General features: G+C 46.7%; 1 protein-coding gene across 1 annotated transcript in view; it reads left to right on the forward strand.

The window, feature by feature from the left end:
* The first annotated feature begins 650 nt into the window (after positions 1-650).
* The window catches only part of ASH2L (ASH2 like, histone lysine methyltransferase complex subunit), a 66,737-nt gene continuing 44,697 nt past the window's right edge, over positions 651-22,690 (forward strand). Inside the window, exons 1-4 of the mRNA XM_073622361.1 lie at positions 651-785; positions 11,761-11,827; positions 15,832-15,974; positions 16,081-16,169. Of these exons, the coding sequence (XP_073478462.1) occupies positions 694-785; positions 11,761-11,827; positions 15,832-15,974; positions 16,081-16,169 (391 nt within the window). The 5' untranslated portion in view covers positions 651-693. The remainder of the gene's footprint in view (positions 786-11,760; positions 11,828-15,831; positions 15,975-16,080; positions 16,170-22,690) is intronic.

Below are 22,690 nucleotides of genomic sequence, written 5' to 3' on the forward strand. Positions count from 1 at the left end.
TTGTAGACGCTATAACTTTTGCGCAAACCAATATACGCTTATTGACATTTTTTTTACCAAAGACGTGGCCGAATACATTTTGGCCTAAATGTATGACTAAAATTGAGTTTATTGGATTTTTCTTATAACAAAAATTAGAAAATATCAATTTTTTTCAAAATTTTCGGTCTTTTTCCGTTTATATTTCAAAAAAATAAAAATCGCAGAGGTAATCAAATGCCATCAAAAGAAAGCTCTATGTATGGGAAAAAAAAGGACCCAAATTTCGTTTGGGTACAGCATTGCATGACCGCGCAATTGGCAGTCAAAACAGCGCAGTGCCAAATTTTAAAAAGTCCTCTGGTTTTTGGCCAGCCAATTGGTCTGGAGCTGAAGTGGTTAATTGAATAGCATAGAGACATAGATGATATCAATGCAGGCATGTAAACATTGACGAAGTAGTCCCTGATCTCTCCTCTCTCCCCTCCGCTCTCTTTGTGTCTTCCTCACACACACGCGCTACACGTGGTCACGTGTCTTCAATCGAATCTTTTCCCGCGCTTCTCTCAATTACTGACGCCAAGCGGCTCCTCCCCCGCCCGCAACAAATATGGCCGCGGCGCCCTTCCTCCTCTCCACTGCGCAGTTTCCGCCATGCCCCGCCCAGGCTCCTCCCGGCGGCGGCGCGCGCCTCGCGGTGTCACGCGTGTGAAGATGGCGGCGGTGGCGGAGAAGGAGGGTGCGGAGGCGGGAGGAGGCGGAGGGTCCGGCTCTAGCCCGGGAGGGGGCGGGGATAACCGGAGCGGGTAAGGATGAGGAGGGGCGGGGCGTGTGATGGTAGAGGTGTAAGGGTGCCTGTGCTATGAATGGGGGGGAGGTGAGTGTGCTGTGCTTGCACTACAAGTCCCATTATAATGATGGAGGGCAGTCTATGGGAAGCTCCAGCTGACAAAGTGCCCCCTGCACTATAATGGGTCCTGTGTGGTGGGGGGGGGGAGTGGCTTGTTGCCCATAGCAGCTGTTCTGTTTCCAACCATAGAGATGACAATATAAAGAGTACCTCCAGCAACTGGCAGAGTGCTTGCGCCACATTTGTAGCGCTGACCTGTATTAAAAAACACGTGTGTGTGTGTGTGTGTGTGTGTGTGGTTTTTATTATTATTTAGCATCTTTTTTTATACTGTCTATATTGATGTGCAGAAACCTGATTCCTGCGATTTTTTATTTATTTTTTTTTCCCATAAAGCGTGGTCGATCCTCTTTACAAATCCTGCCTTTTGTGGGTCGCTCAACAAAACCATGCAGCTTGTGAGCGATTGATGTACTGGTGGTGGGGGATATATGAACGTGTCGCGGCTCCGAGGCCCACTGTACACACTGCGTATAGAGGGGAAGAGCATTCCCGCTTGGGCTTTTGAAAGCGCAATTCAGTGCGTGGCGAATAGGGCAGCCCACTTCACCTAAAAACACAGAATTGCGTTTTCGAAAGCCCAAGCGGGAATGCTCGTTCCCTCTATACGCAGTGTGTACGGGGGCCTCAGAGCCGCAACACGTTCATATACCCCCCCCCCCAATACATGCCCTGTGCGCATTTCTTTCCCAAAAGTGGCGTCGGTTTAGATCCCAACCAGGACACCACCTGCCTGCAGTTTGCATGTCCTGTGTGGATTTCCTTCGGGTTCTCCACTCTCCTCCCACACTACAAAGACCTGCTGGGAGGATAATTGGCTCCTGTGTACATTGGCCCCAGTATATGTGAGTTCGGGACGTTAGATTGTAAGCTCCTCCATGGCAGGGACTGATGTGAATGTACAATATACTCTACAGGCTACTTTATTAGGTACTTTGCTAGTACCGGGTTGGACCCCTTTTGCCGTCAGAACTGCCTCAATTCTTGTCGTAGATTCAACAAGGTGTTGGAAACCTTCCTCAGATTTTGGTCCATATTGACATGATGGCATCACGCAGTTGCTGCAGATTTATCAGCTGCACATCCATGATGCAAATCTCCTGTTCCACCACATCCCAGAGGTGCTCTATTGGATTGAGATCTGGTGAGTGTGGAGACCATTGGAGTACAGTGACCACATTGTCATGTTCAAGAAACCAGTGGTGAGATGATCGGAGCTTTGTGACATGGTGCATTATCCTGCTGGAAGGAGCCATCAGAAGATGTGTACACTGTAGTCATAAAGGTTCTCCTCCTACCGATCACAGCGCACAACTTTCTCCGCCCCTCCATTGCTCTTTCTGTGGGGGTCCCCCAAGGCTCTGTTCTTGGAGCCCTTCTCTTCTCTAGCTACACCTCCTCCCTTTGGTCACTTGATAACCGTCCACAGCTTCCAGTACCGTCTATACGCCGATGACACCCAAATCTATCTCTCCTCTCTTCCTCGCCTCACTCCTTCAGTCTCCTCTCACATTAATGACATATCAGCATGGATGTTGCATCACTTCCTCAAACTAAATCTTTCTAAAACCAAGCTGATAATATTGTGACCCCCCAATCTATGACTTTTCCATTAAAATCAATACTGCAACCATCAATCCCTCCCCTCATGCCAGGGTACTAGGTGTAATCTTAGACTCTGACCTGTCCCTTCAGCCCCAAATCCCAATCGTTGTCAAAAGCTTGTAAACTTCACATCCGTAATGTCTCTCAAATACGTCAGGTACATCTAAAGAGAGAGACAGCGCACACCACGGGTAACTCCCAGTACAATATGTAAGATCCTCTTTTAGGTGAGCTGTTTTGCTTGTCACTTTTTGTAACCAACCATTAAAATCGCTATATGGACTACAGTTGCCGGCTCAATCCTTTTACTTGGCTCTAAAATTCGCCCCTTGTTATCTCACCTTGACTATTGTAACTCCCTCCTCATAGGCCTACCTCTCTGCAGGCTATTCCCTCTTCAGTCTATCATGAATGGTGCTGCCAGACTTGTCAACCTCACTAACCGCTCCGCGTCTGCCACCCCTCTTCACCAATCCCTACACTGGTGACGGATCGCCCAGCAAATTAAAAATACTAACCACAACATACAAAGCCATTCACAACTCTGCCCTATGCTAAATCACCAATTTTATCTCCAAATATCACCCAAACCATCCTCTCTGCTCCTCAAGATCTCCTACACTCAAGCTCCCTTGTCTCTCCCTCCCATGCTCATCTCCAGGATTTCTCCAGAGCCTCTCCCATCCTCTGGAACTCTCTACCTCAACCTGTCAGGCGATCCCTGAAAACTCATCTCTTCAGGGAATCTTATCACATCTCCAACTAATCTTTTACCACTTCCATCAGCTCATTCCCCACAGTTACAACCTTTTGTACCACCCTATTAGATTGTAAACTCTTCTGAACAGGACCCTAGTAATCCCCTTGTATTTTATGGTTTCCCTTTTATATTGTAAAGCGCTGCATAAACTGTTGGTGCTATATAAATCCTGTAGAATAATAATAAAGGGATGGACATGGTCAGCAACAATACTGCGGTAGGACAAAGTGTTTAAATAATGCTCAGTTGGTACTAAGAGCGCAAAGTGTGCCAAGAAAATATCCCCGCACACCATTACACCACCAGTTTGAACTGTTGCTACAAGGCAATATAGTTACATAGTTAGTCAGGTTGAAAAAAGACACATTTCATCTATAAAATAAATAGCATACAATCCCATATACCCAATCCTATACCCAAAGTTGATCCAGAGGAAGGTGACCCCCCCCCCCTCCCCCCCCCCCCGACCATTTGAATGTTGCAGCTGAAATCGACTCCTCAGACAAGGCAAAGTTTTTCCAATCTTCTATTGTCCAATTTTGGTGATCCTGTGCGAATTGTAGCCTCAGTTTCCTGTTCTTGGCTGACAGGAGTGGCACTCGATGTGGTTTTTAACCTCAGTCCTCAAGTACCCCCAACAACTGTGTTTTGGGAACTTCCCTTAGATAAAATGGCTTTTATCAATACTACATCCTTGATGTTGTGTGTGCAAAGTAAAGGAAAACCTGAAAACATGGCCTGTTGAGGACTGAGTTTGAGAACCACTGCTGTAGCCCATCTGCTTTTGATGTGCTGTGGGTTCGGAGATGGTATTCTGCCCTCTGACAACAAGGCATATTCTTCCACACAACACCCGCTCACTGGATATTTTCTCTTTTGGACCATTCTCTGTAAAACCTAGAGATGGTGGTGAGTGTGAAAGTCCCAGTAGATCAGCAGATTCTCTAATACTCAGACTGGCACCAACATTCACGCCACCTTCAAAATCACTTCAATCCCCTTTCTTGCCTATTCTGATGCTCGGTTTGAACTTCAGCAAGTCCTCTAGATGCTTAAATGCATGGAGTTGCTACCATGAGATTGGCAAGTTGTTGCCAAGCAATTGAACTGGTGTAACTAATAAAGGTGTGTGTGTACTATATTATCAAAAGTATTGGGACCCCTGCCTTTACACGCACATGAACTTTAATGACGTCTTAGTCTGTAGGGTTCAATACTGACTTGGCCCACCCTTTGCAGCGATCACAGCTTCAACTCTTCTGAGAAGGCTGTCCACAAGGTTTAGTAGTATCTATGGGAATGTTTGACACTTCTTCCAGAAGTGCATTTGTGAGGTCAGGCACTGATGTGGACGAGAAGGCCTGGCTCGCGGTGTCTGCTTGAATTCATCCCAAAGGTGTTCTGTCGGATTGAGGTCAGGACTCTGTGCAGGCCAGTCAAGTTCCTCCACCCCAAACTCGCTCAGCCATGTCTTTTTATGGACCTTGCTTTGTGCACTGGTGTGCAGTCATATTGGAACCGGAACGGGTCATCCCCAAACTGTTTCCACAAAGTTGGGAGCATGAAATTGTCCAAAATGTCTTGGTATGCTGACGCCTTAAGAGTTCCCTTCACTGGAACTAAGGGGCCAAGGCCAACCTCTGAAATACAACCCCAACACATAATCCCCCCTCCACCAAATGACTTGGGGTGGAGGAACGTGACAGGCTGGTGCAGAGTCCTGACCTCAATCCGATAGAACACCTTAGGGATGAATTGGAGCAGAGACTGTGAGCCAGGCCTTTTTGTCCAACATCAGTGCCTGACCTCACAAATGCACTTCTGGAAGAATGGTAAAACCTCCCCCATAGGTACACTTCTATAAGTGTGTGTTTTGTTTTTTTTGTTTTGTTTTTGTTTTTGTGCAGGAATGCCAGTGTGAAAACAGATGTATGGTAGCCATTCAAGCTTTGATAAACTCTTAAATTCTTCTCTAGTCGATCTCTCCTGAGAAATACTTGATCTATAGTGAACAACCCACTTGATATGACACACATGGAAGTGAATTTCGATCAACTGTTTGAAAATCACAGTACTTTAGTGATTACCCGAAACCCCCCCCCCCCGGTATGGATCTCCGCTGTAGAAAGAGTCTGCAGAAGTGAGCACTGCACCCACCATCTACTGATCATGGTTGCAATGTTTTGTAGGTTCAAATGCACAAAAAAAGCAGTTATGCAATAGTGCATTTAATTCTTATATTTTTTTCTATCAACTCTTAATGAATGATACAAGCTACGCACAGCCACACCAAATTCAGATCTGTGTCAGCATGAGGCTGGCGGGAGAGGTAACGGGGGGTGGGTGCTGTGGTTTTAACACGGTCAAAAAGTTGGACTTGGCTATTTTCCCCCCAACAGTTGACCATCCGATTCTCCTCTTTGCTAAGAACTGGATATAGAATTTAAATTCATAAAATATATATTTTATTAAAAAAATATATATAAAATGATTATATTATAAAAAAGTATTTTCTTTCTCGAACATCACGGGACACAGAGCCACAGTAAGAACTGATGGGTTATGTAGGTACCACTAGGTATTGGACACTGGTCACACCCTAAGCAGGAAGTTCAACCCCCTATATAATCCCTCCCCTTACAGGGATACCTCAGTTTTTACGCCAGTGTCTTAGGTGTTGGGCGTGTAAAGATGTCCTGTGCTGAAGCTCCAAAGGGAATATCCTAAGATCCTATACTGGGGCAAGCCAGGCAAAACGGATCCATTCAAAGTGTCCTTTCTAGGCCGAATTGGATGGTACCCGGGCCTCGTGTCCGAAGAAACGAGGTTTTACCTGTAATGCTTCTCTTTTTAGAGAGCTGGACCCCGCATATCAGAAAAGGGTCTTTAACACCTTATTTCTGGCTGGGTGCTCTACAGGGCCAGAACTGTGGATCCCCTTATTCGTAGGGGGCCCCAGTCTCTGATGGTTTTTTCAAACGGAGCCCACCGTGAGAGGTGAAGATTGGGTCTGTACAAACAGAACCCTGCGGCTGGATAAGGTAAGAGGAGATTCCACAGAATTTTTTAATTCTAGTAGGTTTTCTCCTTTAAGGTAAATGCATGCTATGCCTATTGTGACCTCCGGGGGCTGCCAAGAGCACATACCTTCTCACGCTGATGTCTGTCTCAGCGTTCAACGCTGCACAAGCTCCTCCGGCTGGCTCCAGGTAGGATGGGATGGGGGGTTTTCTCCTCTGGGATATTCCCCCCCCCCCCCCAGGCTAGGGGGAGGCCGCAGGTGGGCCGTAAAGCGGTTTTACACCGCACTGTCAACGCCGCCGCCATTGCACGTGCAGGCCCCATCACTGCCGGCCTCTCTCCTTCCTCCTCCACCCCCAGCCTTCCTCCAGGCTTGTCCCAGAAGGGTCGCCTCACGCGGGAAGCGCATGTTTTCGAAAAAACGAAGGGGGAGCTGTGGGGGGGGGGGGGGCGTTAGCGTGCTCAGACGCCCACATTGCCAGAAGCATGGCTATTTAAAGCACACTTTACAGGTGCTCTGAGCCTTTGGAGGGACACAGAGCTGACGGTCGCATGTAAGGTGGGACACAGGCATTCTCCTAGGCTGCATTTACTAAGGTAACACCAGACTGGGCATTTGGTAGCAAGGATTTTGCCAGACTACATCGCTCAGCAGTCAGTGTTCATTTTGGATACCTCCTTGTTGCTTTGCACTATGGGTAGAAGAGGTTCAAATACCCCCAGAACCAGAGGCTCTAGGGGATCTCATTCAGGTTCTGAGGACCCCCTTTCTGCAGCATCCTAGCACCCCCCCCGAGGGGCCAGGGACAGCTAGCCAGGGAGAGCCGTTGGGGTCAGGGGCTATACCTGCTTCTGGCACTTCAGCCCCTGTATACATTACACAAGAGGGTTTTTTCCTCAACCATTACTGGTTTAGAGGAAAGATTAATGGCCGTGATTACATCTTCACTCAGTGGAAGAAAACGTACTAGGCTTTCCTCTGTTTCCCAAGGCCCTCAGTCAGAGGAGCTCTGGGATAAAGGAGAGGAATCCCTTTCAGAGGATCGGGATGGGGCGGATGATACCTCTTCTGAGGAATCAGGTGGAGAGGGACCCTCTTCGGCTTCCCAAGAGGAGAAGGTCTTAGTACAGATCCTTACTGGATTGGTCCGCTCAACATTTAAGTTGCCCATATCTGAATCAGTTAAGGAACCATCTTCTTTGGGGTCGCTGAAACCTTCTCAAACAGCACATGCTTTTCTTGTTCATAATTTGCTTGAAAAGCTCCTTTATTCTGAGTGGGATCACCCAGATAAGTGTTTTCTTCCGCCGAAAAAGTTTTCAACACTTTTTATCCTATGGAAGAAAAATTTATTAAGATGTGGGGAATACCGGCCATTGATGCAGCCATTTCCTCTGTAAATAATAGCCTGACTTGTCCTGTAGACGATGCTCAGGGACAATGTGGATAAAAAGATGGAATCCTTATTGAAGGATGTTTTTTCCTTAGCAGGTTCAGTGGCTCAACCTGCAGTAGCAGCGACTGGAGTCTGTCAATACTTCAGAGACCATGTTAAGCAGGTCATCAAAGTTCTACCTGAACAGAAGGCCCAGGGGTTTGCTAACCTTCCAGCGGCCTTATGTTATGATGTTGACTCCATCAGATTCTATCATGCAAACCTCTCGTCTTTCACTTGGGTTGGGGCATATGCGTAGAATCTTATGGTTGAAAAATTGGTCAGCCGAAGCACCATGTAAGAAGCTGTTGGCTGGGTTTCCTTTTTGTGGTGCAAGGTTGTTTGGAGAAGACTTGGATAACTATCAAGAGAATCTCTTGTGGGAAAAGCACTCTTACCTGTTAAGAGTAAGCGTCCCTCTTTCAAACGGACTCTTTCCCCAGCGCCAGGGGCATCAGCCTCCAGGCAGTCACGACGGCCTCCTCGTCAGCGTCAAGAAACAAGAGTCAACCCCAGGGACAAAAGGTCCTGGGGGAAGAAGTCTACTAGACAAGACACAAAGGCCTCTTCATGAGGGGGCGCCCCCGCTCGCTCGAGTGGGGGGAAGACTGCTACAGTTCTCAGAGCTCTGGCAGGAGGACTTCCAGGACAGATGGGCAATCTCCATGGTAACCTTAGGGTACAAGCTGGAGTTCCAATGATTTCCCTCTCCTCGTTTCCTCAGATCAAGTGTTCCCAGAGACCCAGAGAAGAAGCAGTGGCTCCTTCTAGCGTTAGAGCGACTTTTGTCGCAAGACGTCATTATGATGGTTCCCACAAAGGATCAAGGATTGGGCTTCTATTCCAACCTTTTTACGGTCCAAAAACCAAATGGGGTTGTCAGACCCATTCTGGATTTAAGAGATCTGAATCGATTCCTAAGGATTCAGTCCTTCCGCATGGAATCAATTCGGACAGTAGTCTCCATCCTGCAGGGAGGAGAATTTTTGGCATCGATGGACATCAGAGATGCATATCTACATGTGCCCATTTTTCCCGCTCATCAGAAGTTTCTGCGCTTCGAGATAGGAGGGCGCCATTTCCAGTTTGTGGCTCTGCCCTTCAGGATAGCCACTACACCTCGAGTGTTCACAGATCTTGGCTCCTCCTCTGGCCAGATTAGGGGTTTAGGGTATAACTGTCATAGCATACCTAGACGACCTGCTCTTGATCGACCGGTCGGTAGCCTCCTTGAACAGGAACTTGAGGACCACGGTCAAGTATCTGGAACACCTAGGTTGGATCCTCAACCTAGAAAAAATCTTTCCTAAAACCAGTAAGAAGACTGGAGTATTTGGGTCTGATCATAGATACAAGCCAGGAGAAAGTATTTCTTCCTCAGGCAAAGATTACTGCTTTAAGGGAGCTGATTCTGACAGGACCAAGATGGGTCCTTCTGTCTGCCTTTGTATGAGGCTGCTAGGAAAGATGGTGTCTTCATTTGAAGCAGTTCCCTATGCTCAGTTTTATTCAAGACTGCTGCAACACAGTATTCTGTCGGCCTGGAACAAGAAGGTTCCGGCATTAGACTTTCCGATGCACCTGTCTCATGCGGTGCGTCAGAGCCTCAATTGGTGGCTCATACCCGAAAACCTGCAGAAGGGGAAATCCTTTCTGCCGGTTACCTGGACGGTGGTAACAGATGCCAGTCTGTCAGGTTGGGGAGCAGTTCTGGAACAATCTGCGATCCAGGGGCTATAGTCCAAGTCCTTACCCATCAACATTCTGGAAATCCGGGTGGTATATCTAGCCCTAAAGGCCTGGACTATCAGGCTACAGGGTTGCCCGGTCAGGATTCAGTCCGACAAAGCCACAGCAGTGGCTTATGTCAATCATCAGGGAGGCACCCGGAGCCGAGCTGCTCAGAGGTGAACCAGATCTTAAGCTGGCCATACACCATACAATTTTCCTGTTCAATTTTCTTTAGATTTACCTTCAACTATGTAGTACAAGGGCCTGCCTGATTGCATCCAAATTGAAAGTGTTTAGGTTTGACCTCCTATTATATGGTTTTGGTAAATCTAAAGGAAAGTTGAACAGGAAAATTGAATAGTGTATGGCCAGCCTTAGTCTGGGCAGAGATGCATGTGCCATGCATATTGGCAGTTTTCATTCCAGGAATAGAGAACTGGCAGGCGGACTATCTAAGTCGCCAGCAGCTACTCCCCAGGGGAATGGTCTCTGCATCCCGACGTCTTTTGGGCCATATGCCAAAGATGGGGGGGGTTCCAGATGTAGATCTCTTTGCATCCCGTGGCATCGGTTCTCACTGATTTATGCATTCCTGCCTATTCTGCTACTGCCACGACTCCTTCGCAGGATCAGGCAGGAAAGGAAGTCCGTACTTCTGGTGGCCCCCCGCTTGGCCCAGAAGGACTTGGTATGCAGAAATAGTAAGGATGATGGTGGTTTCCCCATGGACCCTACCGGTACGCCCAGACCTGTTATCTCAAGGTCCAGTGTTCCATCCTGCCTTACAAACGCTAAATTTGACGGTTTGGCTATTGAGACCCACGTTCTGAAGAGTCGTGGGCTTTCAGGTCCTGTGATATCTACCTTGATCAATGCAAGGAAGCCAGCTTCCAGAGTAATTTATCATAGAGTCTGGAAAGCTTATGTATCCTGGTGTAAATCCAGGGGTTGGCATCCCAGAAAATATGTGATAGGTAGAATTCTTGATTTTCTACAATTGGGATTAGAGATGAAGCTGGCCTTGAGTACCATCAAGGGCCAGGTCTCGGCCTTATCAGTAGTGTTTCAACGGCCACTTGCTTCGCATTCTTTGGTCCAAAACTTTATGCAGGGGTTGATGCATCTTAATCCTCCGGTTAAGGCACCCCTAAACCCCTGGGACTTGAACTTGGTTCTGTCGTAGTTCCAGAAACAGCCTTTTGAACCAATACTTCAGATTCCTTTGGTCTTGCTGACAAGGAAACTAATTTTTCTGGTAGCCATCTCTTCTGCTAGAAGAGTATCAGAATTAGCAGCTCTTTCCTGTAAAGAGCCTTATTTGATTATACACAAGGATAGAGTGGTATTGCGCCCTCATCCTAGTTTTTTACCGAAGGTGGTTTCAGATTTTCATCTAAACCAAGACATTGTTCTGCCTTTTTTTTTTTTTTTTTTTTTTTTTTTTCCAGATCCCTGTTCTTCGAAAGAGAGGTCACTACATTCTTAGGTTTTGACTGCTCTTACTATATCCAGTCTGGAAGCAACTGCTCAAATTCGCAAAACGGATGTTTTGTTTGTGCTGCCAGAGGGTCCCTACAGAGGACAGGCAGCATCAAAGGCTACCATTTCTAAATGGATTTGACAATTGATTATTCAAGCTTACGGTTTGAAACAGAAGATTCCTCCGTTTCAGATCAAGGCACATTCCACAAGGGCTATTAGTGCTTCTTGGGCAGTGCATCACCGGGCCTCTATGGCTCAGATCTGCAAGGCCGCAACCTGGTCTTCAGTCCATACATTCACCAGATTTTATCAGGATGTGAGAAGGCATGAGGATATCGCCTTTGAGCGTAGTGTGCTGCAGACAGTGGTACAGGGTCCTCAGGTCTGATTGCACCCTACTTGGTTGTGATCTCCCCCCCCCCCCCCCCCCCTCAGTTGGCATTGCTTTGGGACATCCCATCAGTTATTACTGTGGCTCTGTGTCCCGTGATGTTCGAGAGAGAAAATAGGATTTTTTTTATAACAGCTTACCTGTAAAATCCTTTTCTTTCGATGGACATCATGGGACACAGAGGTCCCGCCCCTCTTCTAATACACTTATATTGCTTTGCTACAAAACTGAGGTATCCCTGTAAGGGGAGGGATTATATAGGGGGTTGAACTTCCTGATTAGGGTGTGACCAGTGTCCAATACCTAGTGGTACCTACATAACCCATCAGTTATTACCGTGGCTCTGTGTCCCGTGATGTCCATCGAAAGAAAAGGATTTTACAGGTAAGCTGTTATAAAAAATCCTATTTTTGTAAAAAGATTTACTAGTCTCTTTTAATTGCAGTGACTCAATGCAACTGGGCTCAGCAGGGGGACCAGACACCGAATCTTCCAACGAAAAAGATGCTTTGGTAGGTAGACTGAAACTGCTGAATGAATCCCTCACCTTCTCATGGGTGCATTGTCCGATATAAAGGAGTGTGAATCTGATCACACCCTTGGAAGGGGAAAGTTTAAACTACCTCAATGTGCTATAGGAATGTTATCCCCACACAAGGGTAAAAACTGCCAAGGTGTAAAATTAAGGTTGCTCTCCAGAGACAAGGAGCCCCAGGTGCTGGCTAATGCTAGTTGAAGCTGTATGCAAACAGGAAAATCCGGACAGCCGCACTCCAGGAATGTATAATCCAAATTGCTTTATTGTAAAATCAGGAACATGTCATACAGGACATCTCTGACAGTGTATAGGCAATCAGCTAACGTGTTTCACACTATGCTAAGTGCTTACTCATAGCCCATGATTCAGTGCTGTGAGTAAGCGCTTGGCATAGTGTGAAACGCGTTAGCTGATTGCCTGTACACTGTCAGATGTCCTGTGTGACATGTTCCTGATTTTACAATAAAGCAATTTGCATTAAAAATTCATGGAGTGCGGCTGTCCGGATTTTCCTGTTTGCATACAGTATCTCAATGTGCTAGTTTTGGCCTACTGTTCCCAAAGTGGGTGTAGAAAACCTGCCATAAAATGATAGGCTGTGGATTGAAATGCTGCATTCAGTAAAGTTGTGACCAGTTACTGCTGCAGTAAAACAAAGCTCACTAAATCACATTAAAGGTCTGATTTATTAAAAGTTGTTTTATTTAAGACTGACTTCAGATACATTCAGGGTAATTAATAGAGGGTAGCCTCCCTGGCGGTATTCCCGAGTGTGGCTCGGGGTTAAAATTCAGTACCATTAGCGGTAACCCCGAGCCACACTCGGGATCGCATTGCAGGATCCTGGGGCGGCTTTACTTACCTTGTCCCCGGGATCCTGCGATGTCACCCGCAGTGTCCGAGGACTCCGTCCTCCTCCGAAACCTCTCCGTGCCAGGCTCCGTTTCCTGCGAGCGGCGCGACGCACGGGGGCGGAGCCTGGCGGCAAATTCAAAAAAAGTAAAAATCATAACACATACAGTACTGTAATCTTACAGATTACAGTACTGTATGAAATTATTTCACATCCCTTTTGTCCCCAGTGCTTTGGCCCATGCCCTGCATGCAGTTTTACATGATATACACTGTTCTTTCTGCCTGGAAACTGGAGATTGTCCATAGCAACCAAAAAGTGTCCCTTTACGTCAAAAGTGGCTTTAGACCAGCTAGAAAACAGCGATAGTAAATTAGAACACTTGCAGAATTGAGCGATAGTGAATTGTGGGGAAATTTATTTTATTACTAATTTTTTTTTTTTTTTTTAATTATTTATTATAATTTATGTTTTTGTGTTTCAAACTTTATCATACCCGGGATATCTACTAGACTCTGGTTTGGATAGATTTAAGTGTGTTATTGTTAAGATTTACAGACCTACAATATAAAACGCCAAATTTCCATGCAAAATAATTGTACCGCTTTCAGCACCTAAAATCCGAAATAATCATACCGCCAGGTAGGTTAAAAAACCCTGCCCCTCCCTGTGCTCAGTTTTGTTTTTTTTTTGTTTTTTTTTTTTTTGTTTTTTTTTGGTTTGTTTCCCCACAGCAAAACTGTTTGTGTGGGTTTTCTATCCTCCTTCTTTTTTTTTTTTTTTTTTTTTTTTTCTAGACCCAAAGCCGAGGGCGGAAGCTGGAGGTCTCCCCGTGAGGCCAGACCACAGGCTTGACAGCCTCTGGGTCTGGTAGAGCTTGCATTCTGGGTTTTATATTTTTTTTTTTTTTTTTCCACCCATTTCTCAGGGGGGCAGCAACTGGAAGAGGCCCTCCCCTGAGGACCCTGGGCACAGTGAAGGTTCCCAGAACTTTAGGGACCATGCCCTCCTTCCCCTTCCTTACCTAACAGAGTTGTCAGGGTACAGGTGGCTGCCGGTCAGAGGGATCTCCCTGGGGGCATGCTGTGTCGGCGGGCCCCCACTCCTGGGTTCCGGGTCGCACGGGTGGTCTGTGAGGAGCAGAGTGGCATCTGTGTGCTTTTCGGCACCATGTTGCCAGTGTTCTGAGAGCGGGTCCTTCCTGCTGGAAGTGACGTATTTTTGGGCAACCCCTCTGGCCAAGAGCTGTTGGCTGGGGGGGGGGGGGGGGAATTTTACCCTGCTTGGTAACTATTCTTTCCCCTGAGATGAGCAAATAAGCTGTTCACTTTGCAAGGAAATTTGCCCCACAGCTTTTGAATGTACTGAAGTTTAACTTTGCAAAGAAGACCCAGTCACATGCAAAGGGTACAAAAAAGCAGCATTTTTGCTTGCACACGATTGAATAATGGGAGTTGGCTAATCTTCAGGATGTTCACTAAGCTCTGGGGAAAATTCCCTTGTGAAGTGCAACTTCCTTGCAAAGTAAACCGCTTATAGGCCCCATTCACACTTGGGAACGGGGCCATCAGAGTACTCACCAGAACCCCCCTAATTAGCTGCAGGAGGCAGTCCTATTAAAATGAATGGTAAGCTGATGGCTCCCTCAGCTAATTGTGGTCATAGACTGCATCCAGGGCCAATCACCCGCACACATTGATGGCGTCATTTGCAAGTGTGAATGAGGTCTTGATAAATTAATCTAAGATGTCTGTATTCTCTTTGCTTCATTCTCTTGCATAGCTTATGGTTGACTGAAACTTTGCCTCCAGGTGATGTGGATTGAGGTTCAGGTTAAAGCCTAAATCCATACAAACACAAGCATCGTTGGTGTGAAAAACATTTGAGCAGGTTAAACTCTACATGAGGGCTATTGTCTTCCCTAGTCCAGGATTGTCTGCACGGCTCCACTTCCCTCTTCTATTGTATTGAAACTGCATTCGTCAGCAAAGCTTCTTCACCCCTCTCTGATTTTAGTTTAGTTTTCAGGGGCTTGACTTTCACTGACTGCAGTTGGTTTGCACAGAGCAGCCCAGATCCTCCTCTTCTTTGGTCCCTCTCTGCTGCTCCTAGTCCCTTCCTCTTTTTTGAGTGCCCCTCGGCCAGCAGCTTGCAACAGGTTGTCACCCAAGCCGAGTCAGAGCTCCGTGTATCCATTCAGACACTGAGCCCCGACCTGGCCCCACCCCCTCTCTTCCCTGCTCGGCTGACTGACTTTGACAGCCGCAGGAGCCAAAAGTGCCGCTGCTGTTTCAGCCAATCACGAGGAGTATTCGTATTGCTACAGTTTATTTTTTTTATCTTTATATTTTTTCTTCATGCATTAAAATAAAAAACCTTCTGCCTTTACAACTCCTTTAAGGTAAAAGGACAATTTGCTGTATAGGGTCCTCCTGTCCCCCTTCACACTAAGGCGGCGGCGGTAAAGCGTCGCTAGCGGGGCGGTTTTACCCCCTGCTAGCGGCCGAGAAAGGGTTAAAAACCACCGCAAAGCTCCTCTGCAGAGGCGCTTTGCCAGCAGTATATAGCTGCGCTGTTCCATTGATTTTAATGGGCAGGAGCGGTATACACACTGCTCCTTCACCGCTCCGAAGATGCTGCTAGCAGGACTTTTTTTTTCCCCATCCTAGCGCACCGCTCCCGTGTGAAAGCCCTCGGAGGCATCTTGAAGCAGTCATTCCCAACAAAAGAATTTTGTACCAAATATTCAATACAGTTCCGTTAGTGTGTTCAATACATCTTCCCTGTGTCATTCCATTTTATTTCACATGAATTAATTTCTGAACTTATTTGTTTTGGTGTCTTTGTATGGATTGGATGGGTTGTTACCGACATATGCTGAACATTTCATGTCAATGGCACCTTTAGAAATATTTACCCAGAAAAATGGTGATTTTATAATTAATTTTTTCTCCACTGACACAAACCAGATTTTTGACTCCCTCCCACACATGTGCAAGTAGTGGTGGGACAAATTACGCACCTATTTAACATTGGTGTCTGGACTTGAGAGAGATGTATCCTTCCTTTTTTTTTTTTTTTTTTTTTTTTTTCTCAACACTTATGAAACTTTCAATTGTCCCCAGGACTCTACAGCAGATGGTGAAACCATGGATACTCAGCCAGGATCGGTGGATGAGGAGAATGGACGACAGCTTGGAGAGATCGAGCTTCAATGTGGCATCTGTCTGAAGTGGTTTGGAGCAGAGACATTTGGTATAGATACTACGTATGTGCTCCTATAAATTTTTTATTTTTTTTTGCTGTTTCAAATAAAAAGCGATTGGTAAGGGTAGCTGAGAATATGCACGAATAATGGATTGTTTTTCTCTTAGGTCTTGTCTTCCGTTTATGACCAACTACAGCTTCCATTGTAACCTATGCCATCACAGTGGGAACACATACTTTCTGAGAAAGCAAGCCAGTAAGTCATTGTAAATGGGTGGTGGAGGGGGAGGAATAAGACCATTGATGGTTTTTAGTATTTTCTCAATGTTCATTGGGGAAGTGACTTACAATTTGTGCACAACAGTAACATTTTCAGGACAAGCGTATGGGGGGGGTGGGGGGGGGGGGAGAAATGTGGTGTTTTGGGTTGGATTTTCTTTTTTTTTTTTTTTTTTTTTTAAGGTCCTGCAGCAGTCTAAGATCCAAAGCTTTGTGTATCAGTACTGCTGGACCTCACAAGAAGGGAGTAGTCCCCAAAAGCTTGTACTCAGCTGTTTTTGTTGCAAGTCCGCTAATACACATACAACCAAAGAGATTGTAAACCCTTGCATATGCCCAGTGAAGTGACTGGCTTCAGGTGATGCAGAGATCAAACCAATCCTCCTACATAAGTTGTATAAAATTATCTGCAGCCCTCTTCTCTACATCTGTTCAAAGTGCTGAATTATAAAGCTTGTCAGAGTTCAAAGAAAGGGGGAGAACTGAAGTTATACTCTACAGAGCTCAGTGAGGATCTCTAAGAGCTGAGGCTCAGAATCAGCTGGAGAAACCCTGTCACCTTTTTTTCTCTTGGTGTCAGAAAAACTTGACAAATGCTGATAACCTAGGAATGAAGTAGCAGACCGGGATAACACTTCATGCTCTGAGACAATTGCACACCATAGAGGGATATGCTCAAATTTCATGTCTGAGGTTTACAACCACTTGCCGACCAGCTGGGCGAAGCAATGTTATGTTACGTCGCTGCGGCCACTAGGGGCACGCACGCGCTGCTCGCCTCCCAAGCCGATGCGAGTGCCTGGCGGTCACAATCGCTGCCAGGCTCCCGCAAACGGTGCTGAGACACTCTAACTGGGATCTGTGTGTGTAAACAGTTTCTGGTTCTCTGAGGGGAGAAGTGACAGATCGTCTGTTCATACAAAGTATGAACAGCAATCTGTCCTCTCCCCTACAGTCCCCTTCCCCCTTCAGTTAGAAACACACGGGGAACACAGTAAACCTCTTGATCACCCCCTAGTGTTAACCCCTTCACTGCCAGTGACATTTTTACAGTAATCGATGCATTTTCTTTCTCGAACATCACAGGACACAGAGCCTCAGTAATTACTGATGGGTTATATAGGTATCACTAGGTGATTGGACACTGGTGACACCCTAAACAGGAAGTTCAACCCCCTATATAATCCCTTGCAGGGATACCTCAGTTTTTATGCCAGTGTCTTAGGTGATGGACGTGAAAAGATGTCCTGTGCTGAGCTCCAAAGGGTATATCCTATACTGGGGCAAGCCAGGCGAACCAGATCCATTTCAAAGTGTCTTTTCTAGGCCGAATTGGATGGTACCCGGGCTCGTGTCCGAAGAAACAAGGTTTTTACCTGTAACTCTTCCTCTTTTTAGAGAGCTGGACCCCGCATATCAGAAAATGGTTTTCTATCCTTATTTCTGGATGGGTGCTTTACAGGCCCAGAACTGTGGATCCCCCTATTCGTAGGGGGCCCCAGTCTCTGAAGGTTTTTTTCAAACTGAGCCCACCGTGAGAGGTTAAGATTGGGTCTGTATAACAGAACCCTGCGGCTGGATAAGGTAAGGGAGATTCCACAGAATTTTTTAATTCTAGTAGGTTTTTTCCTTTTAAAGCGGTGTTTCACTGTCATTAAATTTTTTTTCCTTTTTTTTTTTTTTTTTTTTTTTTTTTTTTTTTTTACAAAATGACAATGTTTGATATATTAAAATATCTAACGTACTCGTTCCGTTTTTCCAGCCTACTGCTCTCTGTTTTCTCAGTAAAAAAAAGTTATATATTCTCCTTTTGCTGGCTGTCATCTTGCCTGTGGGCATGTGAAGCCCACAGGCATCCTCTTCCGGGATACGGTGCTGCTGATCGACCAGCATGCACCGCCCGTTCTATCCCCGATCTCGCACATGCGCAGTAAACAGAAATCGTAGCGCTGTCAACAGCTCAGGTTGACGTCACGTCTGTTGAAATCTCGCGAGATTTCACGGTGGGTGTCCGCACTGACTCCTGGGATGAATGACACGAGATCCCAGGAGACAGTGCGGCGATCTGAGGAAATGATGCGAATACCCGCAAAATCCCCGCCCACAGCCACAGGGAATGAACACGGGCCGGGACATTTATCGTAAGGTAGGGAAAAATAAAAATAAAGGTCCATATAGCACTCAGTGCTATATTTAGAAGCCATGGAGCTGAAGTTGAAAAAAATGAGTGAAGATCCGCTTTAAGGTAAATGCATGCTATGCCTATTGTCGCCACCGGGGGCTGCCAAAAGCACATACCTTCTCATGCTGATGTCTGTCTCAGTGTTTCCACGCTGCATATCCTTAGGGATATCTCCCCCCAGACTAAGGGGAGGCCGCAGGTGGTCTGTGAGGCGGTTGTACACCGCTGCTACCGCCGCCGCCATTTGCCACGTGCAGGCCCCATCGCTACCGGCCTCTCTCCTTCCTCCCCCCGCCTTTCCTCCATGCTGATCCCGAAGGGTCGGCTCGCGCTGGAAGTGTGTGTTTTGTCAAACAAAAGGGGGGGGGGGGGTGCGGGCCGTCAGCACAGCGTCCAGCGTGCTCAGACGCCCATATTGCAGGCTAGTGAAGGCACACTTTACAGGTGCACTAAGCCTTTGGAGGGACACAGAGCTGACGGTCGCATTCTCCTAGGCAGCATTTACTAAGGGAACACCAGACTGGGCATTTGGTAGCAAGGCTTTTGCCAGACTACATCGCTCAGCAGTCAGTGTTCATTTTGTGATACCTCCACCTTGTTGCTTTGCACTAGGGGTAGCAGAGGTTCAAATACCCCAAGAACCAGAGACTTTAGGGGATCTCCTGCAGGTTCTGAGGATTCCCTTTCTGCAGCACCCCCCCCCCTTTAGGGGCCAGGGACGGCTAGCCAGGGAGAGCCCTTGGGGTCAGGGGCTACACCTGCTTCTGGCACTTCAGCACCTGTATACATTACACAAGAGGTTTTTTCCTCAACCATTTATGGTCTAGAGGAAAGATTAATGGCCGTAGTTGCATCTTCACTCAGTGGAAGAAAACTCACTAGGTCTTCCTCTGTTACCCGGGACCCTCAGGAGAGGAGCTCTGGGATAGGGGAGAAAAATCCCTTTCAGAGGTTCGGGATGGGACGGATGATTCCTTCTCCTGAGGAATCAAGTGGAGAAGGGCCCTCTTCGCTTCTCAGGATGAGTCTTAGTACAGATCCTTGCTGGATTGGTCCGCTCCACATTTAAAGTACCCGTATCTGAATCAGTTAAAGAACCCTCTATCTTTGGGGTCACTGAAGCCTCCTCAAACAGCACATGCTTTTCCTGTTCATAATTTACTCGAAAAAGCTCATTTTTTCTGAGTGGGATAACCCAGATAAACGTTTTTTCCGCCTGAGAAAGTTTTCAACACTTTATCCTATGGAAGAAATGTTTATAAAGATGTGGGGGATACCGGCCGTTGATGCCGCCATTCCCTCTGTTGTCTGACTTGTCCTGTAGACAATGCTCAGAGGCTCAGGAATCCTGTGATTAAAGGGATGGCATCCCTATTGACGGATATTTTCTCCTTAGCAGGTTCAGTAGTTCAACCTGCAGTGGCAGCGATTGGAGTCTGTCAATACTTAGAGACCATGTTAAGCAGGTCATCAAAGTTTTACTTGAACAGCAGGCCCAGGGGTTGGCTAACCTGCTGTTTACACCATTAAAGATTCTATCATGCATATCGTTTTTCACTTGGGTTGGTGCGTATGCGTAGAATCTTATGGTTGAAAAATTGGTCAGCTGAAGCACCATGTAAGAAACTTCTGGCTGAATTTCCATTTCATGGTGCAAGGTTGTTTGGAGAAGACTTGGATAATTATATTCAAAGGTTCTCTAGTGGGAGAGCACTCTCTTGCCTGTTAAGAGGAGGAGTAAGTGTCCCTCTTTCAAATGGACTCTTTTCCCCAGTGCCAGGGGCATCAGCCTCTAGGCAGTCGCGACTGCCTTCTCCGTCTGGGTCAAGAAACAAGAGTCAAACCCCAGAGACAAAAGTCCTGGGGGGAAGAAGCCTGCTAGACAGGACTCTAAGGCCTCTTTATGAAGGGGCGCCCCCACTCGCTTGAGTGGGGGGAAGGCTGCTACAGTTCTCAAAGGCTCTGGCAGGAGGATTTCAGGACAGATGGGTAATCTCCACGGTAACCTTCGGTTACAAACTGGAGTTCCAAGAGTTTCCCTCTCCTTGTTTCTTCAGATCAAGTGTCCCCAGAGATCCAGAGGAGAAGCAGTCGCTCCTTCTAGCGTTAGAGCCACTTTTGTCGCAAGAGGTCATTATGGTGGTTCCCGCAAAGGATCAAGGATTGGGTTTTATTCCAACCTTTTTACGGTCCAAATGGGGATGTCAGACCCATTCTGGATCTAAGGGATCTGAATCGATTCCTAAGGATTCGGTCCTTCCGCAGGGAATCAATTCGGACAGTAGTCTCCATCCTGCAGGGAGGAGAATTTGCTGGCATCGATGGACATCAGAGATGGACATCAGAGATGCATATCTACAGGTGCCCATTTTTTTTCTGCTCATCAGAAGTTTCTGCACTTCTAGATAGGGGGGCGTCATTTCCAGTTTGTGGCTCTGCCTTTTGGGATAGCCACTGCACCTCGAGTGTTCACAAAGATCTTGGCTTCTCCTCTGGCCAGATTAGGGGCTCAGGGTATAACTGTCATAGCATACCTAGACGACCTGCTCTTGATGGACCGGTCGGTAGCCTCGTTGAACGGGAACTTGAGGACCACAGTCAAGTATCTGGAACACTTAGGTTGGATCCTCAACCTAGAAAGATCTTTCCTAAAACCAGTAAGAAAACTGTAGTATTTGGGTCTGATCATAGATACAAGCCAGGAAGAAGGTATTTTTACCTCAGGCAAAGATCACTGCCTTAAGGGAGCTGATTCTGTTAGTCAGGACCAAGAAGGGTCCTTCTGTCCGCCTTTGTATAAGGCTGCTGGGAAAGAGGGTAGCTTAGTTCGAAGCAGTTCCCTATGCTCAGTCTCAGTCAGGACTGTTGCAACACAGTATCCTGTCAGCCTGGAACAAGAAGGTTCAGGCATTAGATTTTCCAATGCACTTGTCTCAGGCAGTGCGTCAGTGCCTCAATTGGTGGTTAATACTTGAAAGCTTGCAGAAAGGGAAATCCTTCCTACCGGTCACCTGGACGGTGGTAACAACGGATGCCAGTCTTTCGGGTTGGGGAGCAGTTCTGGAACAGTCTGCGGTCCAAGGGGTATGGTCCAAGACCGAGAGGTCTTTACCCATCAACATTCTGGAGATCCGTGCGGCATATCTAGCCCTAAAGGCCTGGACTTTCAGGCTACAGGGTTGCCCGATCAGGATCTAGTCTGACAATGCCACAGCAGTGGCTTATATCAAATTTGTGGCAGGGACAAAAGATCCTCTTGCTTACAGGAAGGATGCGGTGGTGATTCCGTGGCATTGGTTCTCACTGGTTTATGCATTCCTGCATATTCTGCTACTGCCACGATTCCTTCGCAGGATCAGGCAGGAAGGTCGGTACTTCTGGCAGCCCCGCTTGGCCCAGGAGGACTTGGTATGCATAAATAGTAAGGAGGACCCTACTGTCACGCCCAGACCTGTTATCTCAGGGTCCAGCGTTCCATCCTGTCTTACAAACGTAAAGATTGACGGTTTGGCTATTGAAACCCAGGTTCTGAAGAGCCGTGGGGTTTCAGGTCCTGTGATATCTACCTTGATCAATGCAAGCAAGCCAGCTTCCAGAGTAATTTATCATAGTCTGGAAAGCTTATGTATTCTGGTGTGAGTCCAGGGGTTAGCATCTCAGAAGATGTGTGATTGGTAGAATTCTTGATTTTCTACAATTGGGATTAGAGATGAAGCTGGCCTTGAGTATCATCAAGGGCCAGGTCTCGGCCTTATCAGTATTATTTCAACGGCCACTTGCTTCGCATTCTTTGGTCTGAAACTTTATGCAGGGGGTGACTCGTCTTAATCCTCCGGTTAAGGCGCCTCTAAACCCCCTGGGACTTGAACTTGATCTGTCTGTTTTACAGAAACAGCCCTTTGAACCAATACGTCCGATTCCTTTGGTCTTGCTGACAAGGAAGTTAACTTTTCTGGTAGCCATCTCTTCTGTTAGAAGAGTATCAGAATTAGCAGCTCTTTCCTGTAAAGAGCCTTATTGGATTATGCACAAGGATAGAGTGGTATTGCGCCCTCATCCTAGTTTTTTACCGAAGGTGGTTTCAGATTTAATCTAAACCAAGACATTGTTCTGCCTTACTTTTTTCCAGATCCCTGTTTTTCGGAAGAAAGGTCACTACATTCTTTGGATGTAGTAAGAGCAGTCGAGGCCTATCTGGAAGCAACTGCTCAAATTCGCAAAACGGATGTTTTGTTCGTGCTGCCAGAGGGTCCCAATAGAGGACAGGCAGCGTCAAGATCTACCATTTCTAAATGGATTCGACAATTGATTATTTA

Source organism: Aquarana catesbeiana, linkage group LG03 (assembly GCF_042186555.1).
Source record: "Aquarana catesbeiana isolate 2022-GZ linkage group LG03, ASM4218655v1, whole genome shotgun sequence".
Lineage (NCBI taxonomy): Eukaryota > Metazoa > Chordata > Amphibia > Anura > Ranidae > Aquarana > Aquarana catesbeiana.